The 18292-nt window shown below is 35.8% G+C and overlaps 1 protein-coding gene and 1 pseudogene across 1 annotated transcript in view; one reads left to right on the forward strand and one right to left on the reverse strand.

The window, feature by feature from the left end:
• The window catches only part of HSF5 (heat shock transcription factor 5), a 37917-nt gene that overhangs the window by 14592 nt on the left and 5033 nt on the right, over positions 1-18292 (forward strand). The window contains exons 3-5 of the mRNA XM_069067376.1: positions 9795-9892; positions 12120-12650; positions 14539-14716. Of these exons, the coding sequence (XP_068923477.1) occupies positions 9795-9892; positions 12120-12650; positions 14539-14716 (807 nt within the window). The remainder of the gene's footprint in view (positions 1-9794; positions 9893-12119; positions 12651-14538; positions 14717-18292) is intronic.
• LOC138146024 (large ribosomal subunit protein uL2-like) lies at positions 5688-8004 on the reverse strand (annotated as a pseudogene).

An 18292-nucleotide genomic window follows, 5' to 3' on the forward strand; every position in this document is an offset into this window, starting at 1 on the left:
GCAGCAGTGAGTGCATCATCCTGTTCTTCCCCAGTGATTTGCTTGCTGGTGCCATTGAGAGCAGTGCCGCGGAGGAGAGCTGAGGCAGGACAACATAAGCCCTCCCCTGAAAATAAGCCCTCTGGTGTTTTTCTTTCCAAAAAAAAAAAAAAGACAGTGTCTTATTATCGGGGAAACACGGTAGGATATGAAACTTTAAATTGAAAATTGACTCAGAGTTTAAGGTGGGAATTGTGAAGAAGACACTAAAAATGATAAGTAATAATTGAAGACATGATAGTATATAGTGTTTCTTTTTTTTTTTTTTTTTAAAGCAATCAGGGTTAAGTAACTTGCTCAAGGTTACACGGCCAGCTGTTTCTGGGTGGGTGCTAAGTGTCTGAGCCCGGGATTCGATCTACAGGTGTTCTCAACACTGGAGCCGGTGCTCTTACTCTCTGTGCTACCTGGCCGCCCCCTATAGTGTTTCTTAAGACTAAAAAATGTAGTTGGGGTTTTTATGGATTATGTGAAATTTCCCACAGTCTTGGTTGGGGCAGCTAGATGGCACAGTGAATAGAGCACTCTTGCTGGAGTCAGGAGGACCTAAGTTCAAATCTATCCTCAGACACTTAACACTTACTAGCTGTGTGACCTTGGGCAGGTCACTTAGCTCCAGTTGCCCTGCTTTCCCCCTCCAAAAAGACAAAAAAAAAAAAAAAGAAAAGAAATTTTCCACAGTCTGGCTCAACTTCTGATTTTCCATTTTCTATGTATAATTAAAAGATGGTTGTAAATTTATTGAGATTATAAAAATAAAAATGCTTACAATGCTCATGAGAACCCTTAAAAGCTAAAGTAGTGTGCTGTAAAAGTTATTGTGAGACTAATATTAGTTATGTGAAAATGCTTTGAAAAATAAGGAGTATTCTAGATAAAATTTGAAATTGTTAAATTAAAAAAGCCACTGATATATGAAGGAGTCTGTCAGAAAAGTATTCTTTTTTTTTTTTTTTTATCACAGTGAAATAGTATCCTAGTTGAGCATGGTGGCAAATGTTTGTTATAATCCCAGGTGCTGGGGAGGTTGAAGCTGGTAGGTCTCTTGAGCTTGTCAGTTCTAAGCTTCACTGGGCTATGCTTATTGGGTGTTTACACTAAATTCAGCATTAATAGGGTGAGCCCCTGGGAGTTGGAAGAGTATTGAGGATGATGAGGTTGCTTAGTGAGGAACCTAGACATAGGTCAGAAATGGAAAAGGTCAAAGCTCCTATATCATTCAGTAGTGGGATTAGGCCCCTGAACTCCAGTCTGAGCAAGGTAGGGAGTTCCTACCTTAGGAAAGAAAAACTATTCCAAATATTACAAAAGTGGAAAACCATTTAACAGGTAAACATTGAGTGCCTACCTCTTTCTATCATTATAAGTGTTAGTATGACAAGTATCTTTTCCAAAATAATCTGTCACAGAGGCAGGTGTATTTATATTTTACTCAGATATTTACTCCTAATTTAGTTTTCTATTTGTTGGTGAGCCTACAAATGACATTATTTTCCAGACAATAAATAATACTTGGGAAGTACTTAAATATTAATAACTTTTGACTATAAAGTTTAGTCCTTAGTTTAAAAGATTAAAAACTACTGGCTTCATTATTAAAATAAGGAGAATTTTTTAAAAAGTACTCTGACTATTTTTTGAATATACTTTTGAAGTGTAAAACTAGCAAATCTTGATTTTGTAATATTAAAATTTTAGCCCTAATTTTTTCTAATTGGATGTGAGACCTATCACTTGTACAACAAAGTAGCTATCACATTCAGTTATGAAAAGAAGAAATGCATTTGGGGCATGTCGTGTCTGGTGGAAAGGTTTAAGTTTGATTTTCTTTCCTCACATTTTTCTTACTGGGCTAACCTATTCCTATAGCTACATATCTATCTCTGTGTGTGTGTGTGTGTGTGTGTGTGTGTGTGTGTGTGTGTACATATACAGTTATCCCTTCTACATCTCAGGTGTGAGGGATACAGCACTCTGGGATCTGGAAAGTCCATGTAAAATCTTTTGGCTCTCCCTTCATACCAGAGAAGAAATCTTTCTTTCTCTTTTATGGGGTGTTTACAGTACCTGATTGTAAAATTTGGGTTGATATTATACAATATTATGCATATATTTTATGTATTTTATAAGTTTCTAAACTTTTTCTCTGTCTACTGGCCTTTGTTTGTCATCTGCAGCTTCAGCAAAACTCCCCCCAAATTCCCATTTAATTTCTTATGTGAGCCTGCAATATATCAAAACTGAAATGGGAAAAGTTGCAATGTGGAAGGGATAACTGTATTCCTGTTTTATCTCCTTTTTGAAGGGAACGTGTTAGAGATTCTGAGGTGTGTCTTTCTTTTTCTATTCTTTTGGTAGACTGCAATTCAAATTCTGTTTTCTGATCATCGTTCTTTCCTCTTTAACCTTGTTGTCTTTTTCCTTTTACTCTTTTTTAAACCCTTAAACTTTCTTTTTGGTCCTCTTTCCCCTGGAGACATTGAATGTATATACATATTGGGATAGAGTGCTATGTTGAAGGCACTGTCATACTCTTAAAATGGCAAGTGTTGAAAAGCAATTTTGCAACAATTTTTTTCTTTTTTTCCCCCCACAGGTAAGTTTTCAAGTTAGTTTAGAAATTATATTAGTAGATTGATCTCTAGCTTTGAACTAATAAACAAACTTAAAATTTAGAAGTCTAAATGCTAAGTTAACACTAATACCTCTTGTTTCCTTTTCACTGATTGCTTTAAATGATAAGCTTTTTGATGAAATTCACAGAACATTTTTTCCTTTTTTGAACAAGGCCTTTAGACATGGGATCTTTTACTTGTTGTTTTATTAGCATGCACTCAAAATAGATCAAAGAATTTAATAAAGTGTGTCTAATAATACCTAAAGATGTAGTTATAGCAGATGACTTAATCTTGGAGAGTTGACTTGTATTCTCATTTGGTACATGAGAGACACATCTTATTAATTTCAGACTATATTCATACTGGTAACTATTCCAGGGAATTTAGACTTTTTCACTCTTAACTGCAAATAGAATGTTTTAAAAATGTTTGCATTAGCTAAGCGATCTTTTGCAAATTTTTCTAGTAGGCATTTAAAAAAATAATAAATGACTGGAAGCATTTCTAGATTGTCATAATACTTTGATGGATCTATGTTCTCATCATTTCATATCTGGCCCATTTAGTGCTTTTCTTGATTGTGTCCTCCTGTAAAATATTCTGCAAGAGCTCTACCCAGAGCACTGAGGATCTTATTCTACATAGATTAAGTGTTTGTCATTGAAGCACTTGGATGACCCATCTGTTTTCTCTTGCTACATGACTAGCCCATCCACTTTCCTGGTCATGCATTTGATAATATTCTTTATACCACTTCCCTTGTGTAGTTCTTCCTTGGTAGCATTTCAGAGTTTGCTGTGCCAGCCACATGCATCTCCATTGACCTTTCGGTGACCAGCAACTTTAATTCTTCAAGGACTGTTCTATTTTAATATTTGTAGTTTTATGCAGCATCCTCAGAAGAATATTGTTTAAAATGGGCCTTTATTTCAGGAAGAAATTTAGAGTCCTTAAAAGTATGGAAGAGTTTCCCCAAAACAGCAGAAGCTGCTTTCCTCCTCCAGGTCCATTCGTTCATTGTCCATGCACAGTGTCTGTTCAAGATATGTATACTGATGGATCAACTTGTCTATCCAACTGCACATTATAGTCTTGAAAATAGGCATTTTTCATCCTTTTGATTTTTCCTTCAAGGATAGACCCTTTTGAGTGATTATGGATCTCATTTAGTATGCTGTTTTCCTGGGCTTGATGCAATCCTTATAATATCATCCACAAATAGACCTCCTTATCTATAGGGGATTCCTATTCCATTTGAGCTCTAGCAAGCACTTTTGACAAGTATGCATCTGTTTTACCTTTTAATTGATATTAAGAATCAGAGGATGACCATACAAAGTTGTCTTTGTTGTTAGCTTCTCTGAGAGAATCTTATGGATTTGAGATGTACATGGGAGGCAACGTTTTGGAGAAGAACTTAAAACACAGCATTTGACTATATAAAATTAGATGCTTTTTTGTAGACTGTAGATAGTAAGCAGAATGGTATCTTATTTCTGTACACCTTTTAATCAGTTATAGGATGATAAAGAAGTTATTTGCTATAGAGTATAATTTGTGAAATCCTTCTTTATTCCCCTCAAATACCTTCATCATGAATACCTTTGATGTGCATGTAAATTATTGTCAAAATATATCTTATGAAAAAGTAGGCATATAAATCAGGGTTTCTTGATATTCTTTCAGTCTATTCAATAACACCAGGATTTATTAAGTTACTACTACATGCCAGGCACTACACTGGGTGCTGGGAATACAAAGACAAAAGTTAAATAGTTAATAATAATTAATAATAGTTAATAAATAGTTAAATCTTATCTTCAAGGAGTTTTATTCTCCTGGAGGAAAGCAGCAAGTATACAGATACAAAAAGAAAGATATTAAATATCAAAATGTATCAAGTAAATACAAAGTAATTTAGGGCATGTGGGGAAACCACTAATAATTGGGAAGGGGAGATCAGGAAGAATTTCTTGTAAACAATAACATTTGAACTAAACAAGCTTCCTTTGAAGGGGAACTGAAGATTGCAAGAGGTGAGTAGTCCAGACTTGAGAAAAGCAGGGAACAGATTGTAAAAGGGGCATAGACGTGGGATGGGAGATATCTGGTATAGGGAGTAGCCTGTAGATTGATTTGGCTGAGAGACAGTATATGTGAAATCAGTTTAGAATAGGAGTTCTTAAACTTTCTTGTGTCACGGACCCCTTTGGCAGTCTGTTGAAGCCTATTGACCCCTTCTTAGAAAAATGTTTTAGCCTAATATAAAATATGTAAGATTACAACTGATATTAAAATATAATTATCAGAATTTTTATAAAAAGAGTGTAATTGACAGAATTGCAACTAGTTGGATATGGAGAGTGAGTGAGAATGAAGAGTTGAATGAATATAGACTCCTAGGTTGCCAATCTGTGTGACTAGGAGGATGGTACCCTTGACAGAGATTGGGAAATATGATAATTTTGGATATGTTGAATTTGGGATACCATTGGGATATTCAGGTGGTGATGTCCAATAGGCAGTTGGAGATGAGATGAAGGCTGTATAGATAATTTGGGAGTCTTGTTCAGTGAAATGATAGTTAAATCTCCATGGTAGTTGATGAGATCACCAAGGGAAATATGGAGACCAGGAGTACAATGAGAAATGGAGGCAAGTCTTGCAGAAAATCTTGCAAAGGAGGCTAAGGAAGATCAGATAGCTTAGACAGGAGAACCAGGAGAGAATACTGTCATGGAAACCTATAGAGGAGAGAGTATCCAGGAGAGGATGGTTAGCATTGTGTCAGAAAGGTTCAGATTTCAAGAAAAATAAGAACCAAGAAAAGGCCATTAGATTTAACTATAAAGGAATAATTAGTGACTTAGAACAGAGCTGTTTCAGTCAAATAGTGAGGATGGTAATCATAATGTGAGGGACCAAGAAGCAAATGAGAAATCAGAAGGATTAGATTTTTCTAGGAATTTGGCCATGACAGGGAGGAGGGCTTCATAATATAGTGCAATATTGTGAATTAAATGAAGGGTTTTAAAGAATGGCAGAGTTCTGGGCATGTTTGTAGGTAACAGGGGAAAAGCCCATCGTTAAGGAGAGATTGTAACCAGAGAAAGGGAATGAACAAGGGGAAGCTCTTGAAGTGGAATTGTTTTCAAGGAGCAGGGCCACCGCTTTCTCTGATGCTGAAGATACTGAAAGGAGAAAAGGGAATTGACAGCAAGGGTGCTAGACTAGAAGAATAGAGAGGAATGGAAAAACTGGAGGTCACAGTGAGTATGAAGAACAGGTTTAGGAAGAGTGAGACAGAGATATTGAAGGATAGGAGATTATGGTCAGAGATAGAAAATTTAAATTTGTGGGTTGTGAAAGTGGGAACAGGTATGGATAATGGTCAAATTAAGGGACTGAACATCCCTGTGTTTGACTGAGGTGGAGTGAGGATGGCATTCATAGGAATTTAAATAATGAGACCAAGAAGTGTTGAGGGAATATTGATAAGTATGTTAAGTTCTCAAGGAAAAAAGGTAGTGTTTGAGGTGGAAAAAAAGGCTGTGAGCCCAGGTTCTGATCTTCTTGAAGTACAAGAGAGAATGAACGGGAGGTTGTTAGATGACTAAGACAAAAAGTTGAACTGAATGATATAGATAGTATGACCCTCAAAGGAAGAAAGACTGCTGAGTGGCAAAAGAACAATCTTGAAGTGGGATTAAGGATTTAGGAGCTCCTCTTTCTGGTCCTTTCCTTTTTGAGAGGGTTGAGAGAACAAAAACTCATTACTAAAGTGGGTGATGGCCCAAGGGATTCAGTATCTTTCTTCTTGGGGAAGCCAAATTTCTATTAGCACTAGGAGATGGATGGTTTGAAGTGAAGATATATAGGATGGAGGTGAGGGTTGTTAAAACTTTTTTACTATTGTCTTTTTTTGGGGGGTTGTTAACAGGATCAGGTATTCCTGAGGGCAGGATGGAATAGAACCATGAATGTGGATGATGTGTAGTGGTAGGGCTGTGGTGAATAGGGATGAGAATATATCTTTTTTTGGTAATAAGGTCTGAGATTTTTTCCCAAGAATGTCATATAACCCTTGCCTACCATCATTTCCCTTTTTATTGATCTAAAGATTCAATACCTCAGTATTTCTGCCATGTTCATTTTTTTAAAAATACCATTTTAATATCATTTCCATGTCCTCTTAAAGCATATTCTGGATTATGATGTTAGAATTCAAATGTTGTTGCTCCACTAACTTTGATAGTAAAAAGAGCTTTGTTACAAAAATCTTTGTAAATCTTTTCCATTTTTAATGTTTCATAGTGATGTGTCATTAGTTTGGTTAGAGATGGTTTCTTTTTTTTTTTTTTTACAATTTCCAAAATAATTTTTATTGTCAGGTTTCTGTACTTTAGTTCTTCTCCTGTACAGTCTTTTTTTTTTTTTGTTAAGCAATTAGGGTTAAGTAACTTGCTCAAGGTTATACGGCCAGTTATTTTTGTGTGGGTGCCAAATATCTGAGGCCGGAACCAATCCTGGGTCTCCTGACGCTGGGGCCAGTGCTCTTACTCACTGCGCCACCTGGCCGCTCCATCTCCTGTACAGTCTTGGTACCTTGGAGTCGACCAGTATGCTGGGCAGCGATGAGATTGAACTTTCGTCCAGCTGGGGCGTCTCTTTGAATGGTGGATGGTTTTCCAATATGCTGGTGATTAACTCCTCCAAAGGGATGTTCCACAGGATTCATTGCTGCACCCTGGACACAAGGCTAGCAGTTTCTCTTGGCCTTGTATTTGTGATAGGTACGACCTGCCTTAAGGATAGGTTTATCAATACGACCTTCTCCAGCAACAACACCAACCACAGCTCTTTTAGCAGAGGAGATCACTTTCTTAGAGCCTGAAGGTAGCTTCACTCATGTTTTCTTGGTTTCAGGATTGTGGGAAATCACTGTGGCATAGTTTCCAGATGCCCGGGCAAGCTTACCCTGGTCCCCAGGCTTTTCTTCAAGACAACACACTATGGTCCCTTCAGGCATAGTACCAACTGGGAGGATATTGCCAATGTTGAGCTGAGCTTTCTTACCACAGTACTCAAACTGGCCAGTATGGATGCCTTCAGCAGCAATGAACAACTCTGTCCTCTTTTTAAATTGGTAAGGATCCCGAAAAACTACTTTTGCAAGAGGAGCCCCTCAGCCTGGATCATGGATTATGTCCTTTACAATACCCTTAATGTAGCCATACCTCTTGGTGAAGTCGACGGCCCGAAGCTTGGCGGCCTCTTTCCTGTGCTTCATGTGGGTGTGGAAGACAGAGCTGGCACCTTTCGTCTGACCATGGATCATTCGCCCCATCTTGCGTGGTCTGACTCCAGACGTGCTAGAAAGAGGAAGTCGACCTCCCGACAGCGCCATATCTTCTTCTAGAGATGGTTTCTACGGTCTTTTGGTCTCCTTTTTCTGTTAAATGATATCATTAAACTTTGTTAGGCTAGTCTATTGATATCCATTTTTCCATCTGTTTCCTATTTTTGGAGTGTCAGTAAGTTGTTTAAAGAGGTCAGGTTGGAATTATTTTAATTGCATACCATGTTTTCCTCATTTTTATTCTAGTTTAGTATTGTTCTTTATTCTAACAAGTTGGTAGTCTGAGCATACACAGACAGCTGATTCAGTATGTTTCCGACATCAGTAACCAGTTGTTTCCTATTTAACATTAATTTTTATTTTCTTGTGATGCTATTTAGTGCTCTATATGTCCTTTGCCTCATTTCTCTTTTATTGAAGAAAGTATTCATGATATATAGATATGAGTATAGTCTACAGGTCTTTAGTTTTTCCCATTTCTTAATCCTGAACAATATTTTTCAACATATTTTCACTATCCTTCCCTGTTTCCACCTTTGCGTTGAAGTAATGAAATATTAAAGTATATGGCAAATTAATTTGGAGGGGTTTATTCAATTAGCCATACAATTTTTTTTGCTTTGCAAATTGTTTATTTTTTATGGTGGCCTTTTTGCAAATGTTTAGCATAGATTTCAATAGATGACCAAATATCACCCCATAAAAATGATGATTCTTGTTGTACCTGGACACAAAGTAAAGCCATCTTCTCTAACTCCTTTATTTGCCTTTCCAGGGAGAAACTGAGCAGTTTATGTAGCAGCAAGTTTTGCCTTTTGGTTTTGTTTTTAGTGAAGATGCTAAGGTTTTCCTGTAGTGGTGTCTACTGGTTGATCTCTGGACAAAGATCTCCTATTAGAGAACCAGCAACCATTGTTAATGTTTAAAGATGATTTAAAAACTATGATTATTAGTGACTTCTGCTCCTACCCCTTTTTACATCTCTCTGCTACTGTCACTTCAGAAGTGCCTACACACAGGACTTAGAACCATTTTATATTTTTCTGTGTTTAGTGGTTACAACAAAGAATTCATCACCAAGTGGCCAACCTGCTGGTAATGAATCTTGCCATATTTAGAGTGGTGCTCAGAAGGAAGGTACTGTCTGTTGATAAGATTAATCAAAGCTTTTCTGATATATTTCGAACCTGCCAGAGCTTGACTTCATTACCATAGCCTTTGAGAATCCAGATTAGCATGGCATGATAAGACATCTAAGTAGAATTTTGTGGAGATTCTCTTAATAACTCCCTAAAATGCTTGTAGCTACTAAACTGAGTGAAATAAGGCTTTCAATGTTGAAAGTATTTTAGCGGAACTAAATCTCTTCTGATAGGAATAAATTAATAGCAAATAAATTGGTCATGTTAAAAATATTTACATATGACTTTTTAAAAACCAGGTCTAGCTGGGGCAGCTAGGTGGCACGGTGAATAGAGCACTGGCCCTAGAGTCAGGTGGTCTTGAGTTCAAATTCGACCTCAGACACTTAACACAAAGCTAGCTGTGTGACCTTGGGCAAGTCATTTAATCCTAATTGCCCTCCAAAAAGCAAAAAAACAAAACAAAACCCCCAGGTCTGTACTATTTATAGTAAACAATATCATTAGAAAGGTCTAGATATGTTAAAAACCCAGTGCAATTAATCTTTTGGTATTTTGCAACAAAATTGAAAGAGGAGTACTCTTACATAATAGAGGCTGACTGTAGTTGATGTATTTCCTGTGTTTGTATTATAGCTGTACTACAGTGTTGCTCCCCATCTACCCACATGGATGCCCTAAGCAGCTGTGTCAGTCCCACTGCCTCTTCCTATGCACACTGCAATTATTTCCAGGTGAGTGCCTTAAGATAACAAAGATTCTCTGTGATTCATGACTGGTGGGAATTCTTTTTGGATTAAATCTGTGATTACATTGGTATATGGGGAACTCCCTCTGTCTGTAACTTGTAGTCTTAAAAAGTTATGTGGGGCACTGGGAGGTTAAAAGCCTTGTCCAAGTATGTCAGAAAGAGGACTTGAAATCAGGTCTTCCTTACTCAAAGTCAGACTCTTTATCCACTATGCCACATTGCTACTGGGAATTTATAAGATCATAGAATTTTGAGCTGAAGGAATTTCAGGTTTCTTGTAGTCTCCCTCTTATTTTGCAAATGAAGAAATGGTCCATGAAAGACTTAAGTGACTTGCCCAAGGTCATGTGCATAATAAATAGCAGAATCTCAAATTCAGTGGTCTTTCTAAAACACAAACTGAAGAATGTTTTAGGAATGTTAAATATCCAAAACTAAGTTGAGGAGTGCATTTTTAGATTTTGTAATACTTTAAGAATCTGAGATTTTTTTTTTATCATTGAGGGTGGTAGTAGTAGTAGTAGTAGTAGTAGTAGTAGTAGTAGTAGTAGTAGTTATTTAGTTGACCCTTTGTGACCCTATTTGGGATTTTCTCAGCAAAGTTACTGGAGCAGTTTGCCATTTCCATCTTTAGTTCATTTTTACAGGTGAGGAACTGAGGCCAGTAGGGCAGAGTGACTTGCCCAGGGTCACATAGCTAGTAAGTGTCAGAGGCCAGATTTGAATTCAGGAAGATGAGTCTTCTTGACTTGATGCCTGATACTATCCCACTTACCTGCCCTAATAGGTTATTACCTCTAATAATTTAGAATGTATGTCTTCTATACTCTAATATAATTGTGAGTTATTCTGGCTAAAAAATTCACCCAAGAGCCAATCTGATGGTTAGCATTTCTGAATGTAGGTATGCTATTCCTTAGATAAAATAGCCCATTTCTAGGCTTCTACTTGAAGTTTCTTCTTTAAGTTTGCCAAAGCTTATACTTCACTGACATAGCCTTTAAGAACCCAGGATCACAACCATGTAACAATAAAGCATCATAATAGGATTTTAGTGGAGAAGAATTTGTTTGCAGGCTTTAAAATATAAAACTAAATCCAAAATTATAAAATAATTTTCATTCCATTAATGAAATTGAATATCATCAGAATAAACTTGTGATCTGTCTAGGTCACTATATATATTATATATATAAAATCAAGAATGACAAATTATAAAGCAACAAAATAAAGAAATGTGTAGGAAAGACCTAACAATGAAAATGATTCATTTTGCTTAAAACTGAGTATTCTAGGTACTAATTAGAAAACACATTACCTATGACTTTAAAATGTTATTCTGTTATTTATAATAGGATAGTAGAAAGCCAATTATTTTCCCTGTATATCTTCATCTATTAGCACCTCCTATGTACAAAGTACTGGTATTTTCTGATTTGTCACTTTAAAGATTAATATATTCTTTTTCATAACCAAATATATAGCTTCAATTCTTTTAGTTTTTAATTCAAAGTCAGTTATCTAACTCAATGGCAATAGGGCAGGATTCCAGGTAAAGCTTCACAGCGGATTACTGAACAGGAATCTTGCTTTGGGTGACTATTGCCATAGTCTCTTTAGGTAGAATGGACAGATCTCTAGTTTCAGTGAATTAATGAGCTTAAAATCTTTGAAATTTTTTTTATTGTAGTATCCACATTACTAAAGTAGTATATAATAGATATAAAGTGATATTTCTTGACTTCTTTTTCAATGTTAATAGAAATACTTGGTGGTAGTGGCTACTTGTGCTAGAGTTCATAATGATAAATGTATAGTTTCAACTCAATTCAACCTACTATGTATCAGATACTGTGCTAGGAGAATAGAAAGACAGTTCTTGCTCTCAAGGACCTTAGATCCTTTGACCCATTAGACTGTGACCTCCTTGAGAATAGGGTCTTCCCCCCTCTTCATTCCCCCACTTTGTATCCCCAGACCTTAGCACAGTACCTGGTATGTAGTAAATGCTTAATAAAAGCTAATTGACTGACTGTATATGAAGAAATATTCATTGTTAAATAATAGATGGGTCTAAAACTTCCCAGTAAACCTTAGTGTGTGATTGGTACATTTCTATTTCATTTTCACCATCTTAACTGTTTGCTTGTTATTATTTTTTTTCTTGCTATGTATTTTATTTTTCCATTGAAATTATTCGGTTTTCCCAGAATCCTCCAATGCAGTCTTCCTATCCAGTTGAATTTCTGCCATCTAACTGGCCATGTGGTGCTGATGAAAATAAGAAAACTGAAGTAAACTTGGAAGCTGTCTTTCAAATTGTAGATGAGCTGCATTCATCCCCTAAACTGGAGATGGTAAAGGTAGAGCCTGTAGAAAACCAGGGGCCAACTTCCCAGTCTAACAGGGGTCAACATATCCTGGCAAATCCAAGCAATAGCAATCCATCTTCTACGAGTCAGACTAGCCAGCTGGAGCCACTTACTCCAGTAGGTTCAGATATTACATCATTTGTGGTTGGAACAGAACAAGCAATTACCTGCTCTTTGCCACAGTCACCTGAATATATCTATACCATCCACACTGCTCAGCCTGTTGAAAATACCACTGCAATAACAGTTCAGGAACCTGCAGGAGCCATCCAACAAGCTCATGTAAAACTGAAGGAACAGCTGAGTCATAATCCATCTCCTTCATCAGTAGTATTTGTACAGGAGGGGCTACCATTCAGTGCACATCAGGTAAGAGGTAAAAAAAACAACAAAACAACACCCTAGTAAAAGTCATTAAGAATTGAATGAATTCAACTGAATCCTTCGTTTTTATTATCAGAAGTGGACTACTGGAAAGAAACTGTTCAGGTTTTAGTTGTGTATGAGATGAGTTTCTTAGATCCTTCAGAATCATAAGAAGAATCATAAATGATTCTCCAACTGTATTTTCATTGTGACCAGCTAGAAGGTACTAGGAATTTGCTTTGGGAACTTACTTGACCAAAAGTTGGTTAGCCGCTTTCTCCAGATTCTGCTATGTTTTTGTCCAGGAGGTTTGCAAAATATGTACATTGGCTTGATGGCATACTTGTTACTATTTTACCACTTAGATTCAACCTTTGTAAAAGATGCCAAGATGTCATCTATCCTTCCTGTACAAAAGCTTTGTTGAAAGCTTCCCAAGAAACCCTGCTCCTTATTTTAACTTGGGTGGAATGTGGATTTCTGTTTCGCGATTTCTGATGTATCACTGTTCAGTTATTTTCTACTTTGAGTTGTACTTTATAATTTTGTTTATCCAATTTCCTTATATCTAAGTTATAGAAAATACTTTAGACTATGTAAACAAGCATAAATAGTCCTCTGAATACTATATCAATAGTAATTTTTCAGGATAATGATTTGCAGAAGTTATTCACAGGTATTACTGTATCCCTGAAAAGGTGGTATTCTTGGTGGATTACCACAGAACTTTCCTGCCTATCCTCAACACATATTGTGAATAGCTAAGTATGTTAGATTGTATTTTTCCCATCTTTCTTATTTACTTTCCTATTGAATTGGAAATTTTGAGGAAGAAACACTGAGGGATTACAAAGATGAAAGAAAGTATCTTTATTGGTTCTAGTCTATGACCATAAAACTAAGAAGCTTTAGTTTTCCAGAGTGAAAGAACAGTTGTTCAGTGGTAAATGCATCAAGATGAAAATTTTTAAGTTAATGTTACAAGTTACTTCCTACTTTGTGTTGTGTACTAGATCTTTGCCAGACATTCTGGTTCTTGAAAACTTAAGTTTGTAGTTTTTGCTGGGGATTCCCAAGAGAACTATTTAGCATCTCTTTTCAGTTCTCTTCTAATTTTAGTTCCACATTCTTTTTAGTTTCTGTCCCTTCCATATGTCTTTAAGTGTGGAGAGTTGGGCCTCTGGGTATTCTGTATTTGAAATACATTGTAAATTTGATAGGCCACAAGTTGAAGTCCAGAAAGAAGACTTGTTAGATATCTTCCTGTGCTATATTCTCAGTTTCAAATAAGCTAGTGGAAAGGTCCAGTCACATTCTACTGTCTGTTAGCTTTTATATCCCTGCCCAAAAGTTTTGGCTTTCATGATTTAGAGCTACATTCCTGCATAAAGTTGCAATTATTTCAGTAAATAGGTTTTTTGAATGTCATAATTTCTGAAAGCTACATGCCAGTAGAAAATTGGCATTTTTCTTTTCTCTCACTGTTTATAGCTGCTGTTTGTCATTTGCCTTTATTTCATTATGTAGTTTAGCTTTGAAATAAAATCAAAGAGATGGAGTGTAGTTTAGAAAATTGGAGAGCTTAGCCTAGTGGTTTAGTTTGCCAAGTATCACTTAGGTACCCTAAGGGAGTAGGGTAGCAAATATTTTTATTTCCTTACACGCTTCATAAATAATATATCTACTTTATCCCACTGAATATACAGATGGCTCCATTGATAAAAATGGAAGCTTATCCATTGCTTGGGGATGAAGAACCCCTTGTAAGTATATTTTTTGGGTCATGAACCTGAAATAGAATTTCCCTGATAAAAGAAGTAAAATTGAAATAAATCCATATAATGCCTACATAGGGAAAGGCTCAGAGTAATGAGTGGGTTTGATGTTTTAGGTGGATGCCAGTATAAAGTGCCAGACCAATCCACCTGAGAATATCCTGCCTTCAGAGCAGATGGGATTCCTTATTTCAGATATGGGGCCAGCCAGCAAACCTAGTAAAGATACAGGTTCATCCACCCCAGCCAGATACAGAGAGCGAAGAAGCAGCTCACAGCAGGGCAAGTCCCCTGGTAAGGATCATTTCTTAAAAGTTTTCAACGCTTCTAATAATCAACTCAGGAATAAAACTGTCAAGAAGTGAAATGAATGAATAAATGAGCTTTCTGGGTCTTCAGCTTACCATTCAGGATTGTACAGTGCCCATTACATTGGCATTATTCATGATTGTTTTTTAAAACTCTATTTTTTTATTGGTTGTCCTTGAAAGGTAGGTTGGAATTATTTTCTCCATTTTGTAATTTGAAAAATTGAGGGTTCAAAAAAAAAAGACAACTCAAGAAAAGTCTAAAGGAGTTTTAATTATATAGTACAGGGAAAGACCAGGCTAAAAGGGTAACTTAATTACTATCTTTAGGTAACAGAATGTTATTGCGGGGAGTAGTTGTTTTCTAGTCATAGATGATAGTACAGGAGGAGGAAATTACAGCATGAGAGAGCCTATATCCTGATTACATTAAAAGGGTTACATGAAATGTGACTATAATGTAATGAGACTAATTTGCTTATCGAAGCAAATGAAGGTTCATAACAAGGACACTGCCAAGTTTCGATGTTGTAGTTCTAAGGCTGCCTAGTTTTATACTGACCATTATAGTAAATAAAAAGTAGATGCTGGCATAAAAATGACTCATAGGGCAAAGAATGTGAAAATTTTCATGAAATAAACTCTATAAATAAAGCATTATATTAAAAGAACACTAGAATTACACAAAAGGTTTAAAAATGCAGGGAGAATATCTATCTTGCATGAAATGATTACCTACCCATAGGACTGACAAAAATATTGAAAAGGTCAAAGATTCTGTTTCTCGAGATAGACAGTTAACATAGAATGATGGTTGCAGAGTTAAATTTGAATGAAGAAACAGAATTATTCTGAAAGACAGCTTGAACATAATGCGATTTTTCTGATGACATGCTACACATTTTAAGTGATGAGCAGAAATAGCAAAGACTACATATTTTGTCTAGGTTCCTTTTAAAGATAAAAAAAAATCTTAGAACAAAATAACGCTGAGTAATGAAAGTATTTTTTGTTTGAAATTATGAAGGATTTTAGAAATTTACATGTCCAGTGAAAAAGGAATGGTCTGTAATTCAATTGATTGACCTTTGCCATGATAGTACTTTTGTTCACTTTGTACTTTCTGCGAAAGAGCTTTTGAGCAAAAACTGCATCATCCATCTTGATCATATCTTTTATTTCTCTCATGATGACTTTCAGAAGTTTTAAATTAATGTTTACTTTTAAAAGATTAAAGGATGAAGGTTGGCCACTTTTAAATATATTTAAAGCTTATGACAGACTCTGAAGGTTGTTTCAACCAGGTTCTTTAACAATGGCAGCATCATTGCAATAAGATATAACCTCTCAAGTTGACTATGGTGAAAGGCACAGCATGCACTTCAGTGTATAAATTATGGTGTATATAATGTGTTTAAAAATCTCATTACTTTATAACCACAATTCATAAGTAATTTTAATACGAAACTAAAATTTAATCCCAAAACTAAAAATAGAGGAAGAGGATAGACCTATTTCCAATTTTAGCTCAGCCTAGAAGCAGGGGAATGGGCTAGGCAATCTTATAAGATATCTTCCAATCTTTAGATTCCATATTAGAGTTCTCAGGTGAACTTTGGAGGTCATATACTTGGAATGACGAAGTATAGTGTTCAAACTATGCTAAAGATAGTTTATAGTGTTTTATATAGTATGACTTAAAGGCCTCAAAATTATTTATATAGTATGACTTAAAGGCCTCAAAATTATAGGAACTTAGAATTTTTAAAATTAATATTTTTGCACTGTTATAGATGTTCATGGGAGGAATAATTAGCAAGTTTCTTAATTATCCTGATTTTAAAGCATCTTGTTAAGTCTTTAAATTGCCTTGTGCCTTGATCAGAGTCATTGGCAGATAAAACTCTTAACTGACTTTGGGTTGCTGGTATGAAAACCTCTTAAATTTGAATATACTTATAAAATCTAAAAATGGTTTCATTTATTAATGGCAAGGGAGCATCTGGCCTATAATTAAGACTGAACTACTTAAATATCTTTTAGAATTGAAATACAGGCAGAAGTAGAATTCATTAATTTGCTAATTGTTCTTCCCTTGCCGGAGCTTAGCTCGACAATTGATCTACACAGCATAGATATATGAAGATTTTGTGGCTTTAAGAGTCTTTTATTAATAACCAGGTTCAGTGCAAGATTTGGATACCTCCCATTGCTTTTTTTGGCTTTAAGAGGACTACTCAACTGATTTTTTCCAGTCTGATTATCTCATCTTTACTGATTTTTGCCTTAAAAAAAAAAGCCCACCAAAAAACATACAGCATTTTTAAAAAATCAGTCATTGAATTGACTACTGAAAGGTAAGATGAGCACTGGGGGCTCCCTCTGAGGTGATTAGGTTTCATTTAACGATTATTTATTGAGCACCTACTATGTACTTAGCCCAGTACTAAGAGAAGTAGGAATATAGAACAAATGATATTTAGGGATTATTTTAATAGAATCAGGCACCGTGCCTCGATTCCCTTTCCCAGAGAAGAAAAATGAGGTACAAGCTCTTCAGTTACCACTCCCAGCCCCTTGTTACTGTGTTCAGATCCTGAAAACTGAGTTTATCAACTCATTCCCAACTCTCTTGCTTCTATTAGTTCCAGACAGTATTATCACTTTGCTCTGTAACCAGAGTAGGAGATCAGTACAGAAGGATAGAAATGATAGGAAGAAAACTTTCCTGCCAGCCCTTGCTGAAAAACCAATTGTATTATGCTTGTTTATAGCTAGTTTGAATACTTTATATTAGCTCCTTATGCCTTTCTGGTCATCATTAGAATTAAACCAACCTAGGGAAGGCATAACCTGCTTTGAAGGAAAAATTGATGTCTGAATTTGAAAAAAGATCAGCATAGAAAATATCTGCAATGGCTAGTAGTATATTGCAAAAATAATACTTTTAAATTCCATCTAATATAGCTCACATACTATCTGTGAAGTAACTTTTGGATCTTAATCTGACATATAGTTACTTGACATAAAGATTTTCATCCCTTTTTTTGATCCACTACATACAAGATTACATTGATTCAGACCTTTAACCCAATGTTATGTTATCTATATACAAACTATTTCAAGTTCAAGTCCCCAGCTTTTTTGTTTCAAATAGGTACCCAAACCTACTCTCAGTGCTTCTGGCTATCTACATAGTGCTTAGAATTGTTGAATCAGAGTATAATGGTGAAGAGAATAATATTATGACATCTTATTGTGAGTCTCATCCACATAGCACATCTGAAACCTGTATTTCCTTAGCATCTTAGAGATTCTGGCTCCTATCACAGTACCCAATCTTTCTTTGGAGCCTGGCTGGGGCAATTTTCTTCAGAATAAGAGGGTAACACATATTTAGAACAGAGGCTTTTCAGGAAGCTATTTTTCTGAAATACCTGAGGGAAGGTGGTGTTATTGTAATGGCAGTTTATTCACTTTCTGTGAGTAGTAGTATGCTTATAATATGACCTTGTGCTATTTTTAGGTGAGTTTTCAAGGTTATTGTTTGACTATATCCTTT

This window comes from Petaurus breviceps, unplaced genomic scaffold (genome assembly GCF_028583685.1).
Source record: "Petaurus breviceps papuanus isolate PSGF00001 unplaced genomic scaffold, PetGlider_PUasm1.0 90750, whole genome shotgun sequence".
NCBI lineage: Eukaryota > Metazoa > Chordata > Mammalia > Diprotodontia > Petauridae > Petaurus > Petaurus breviceps.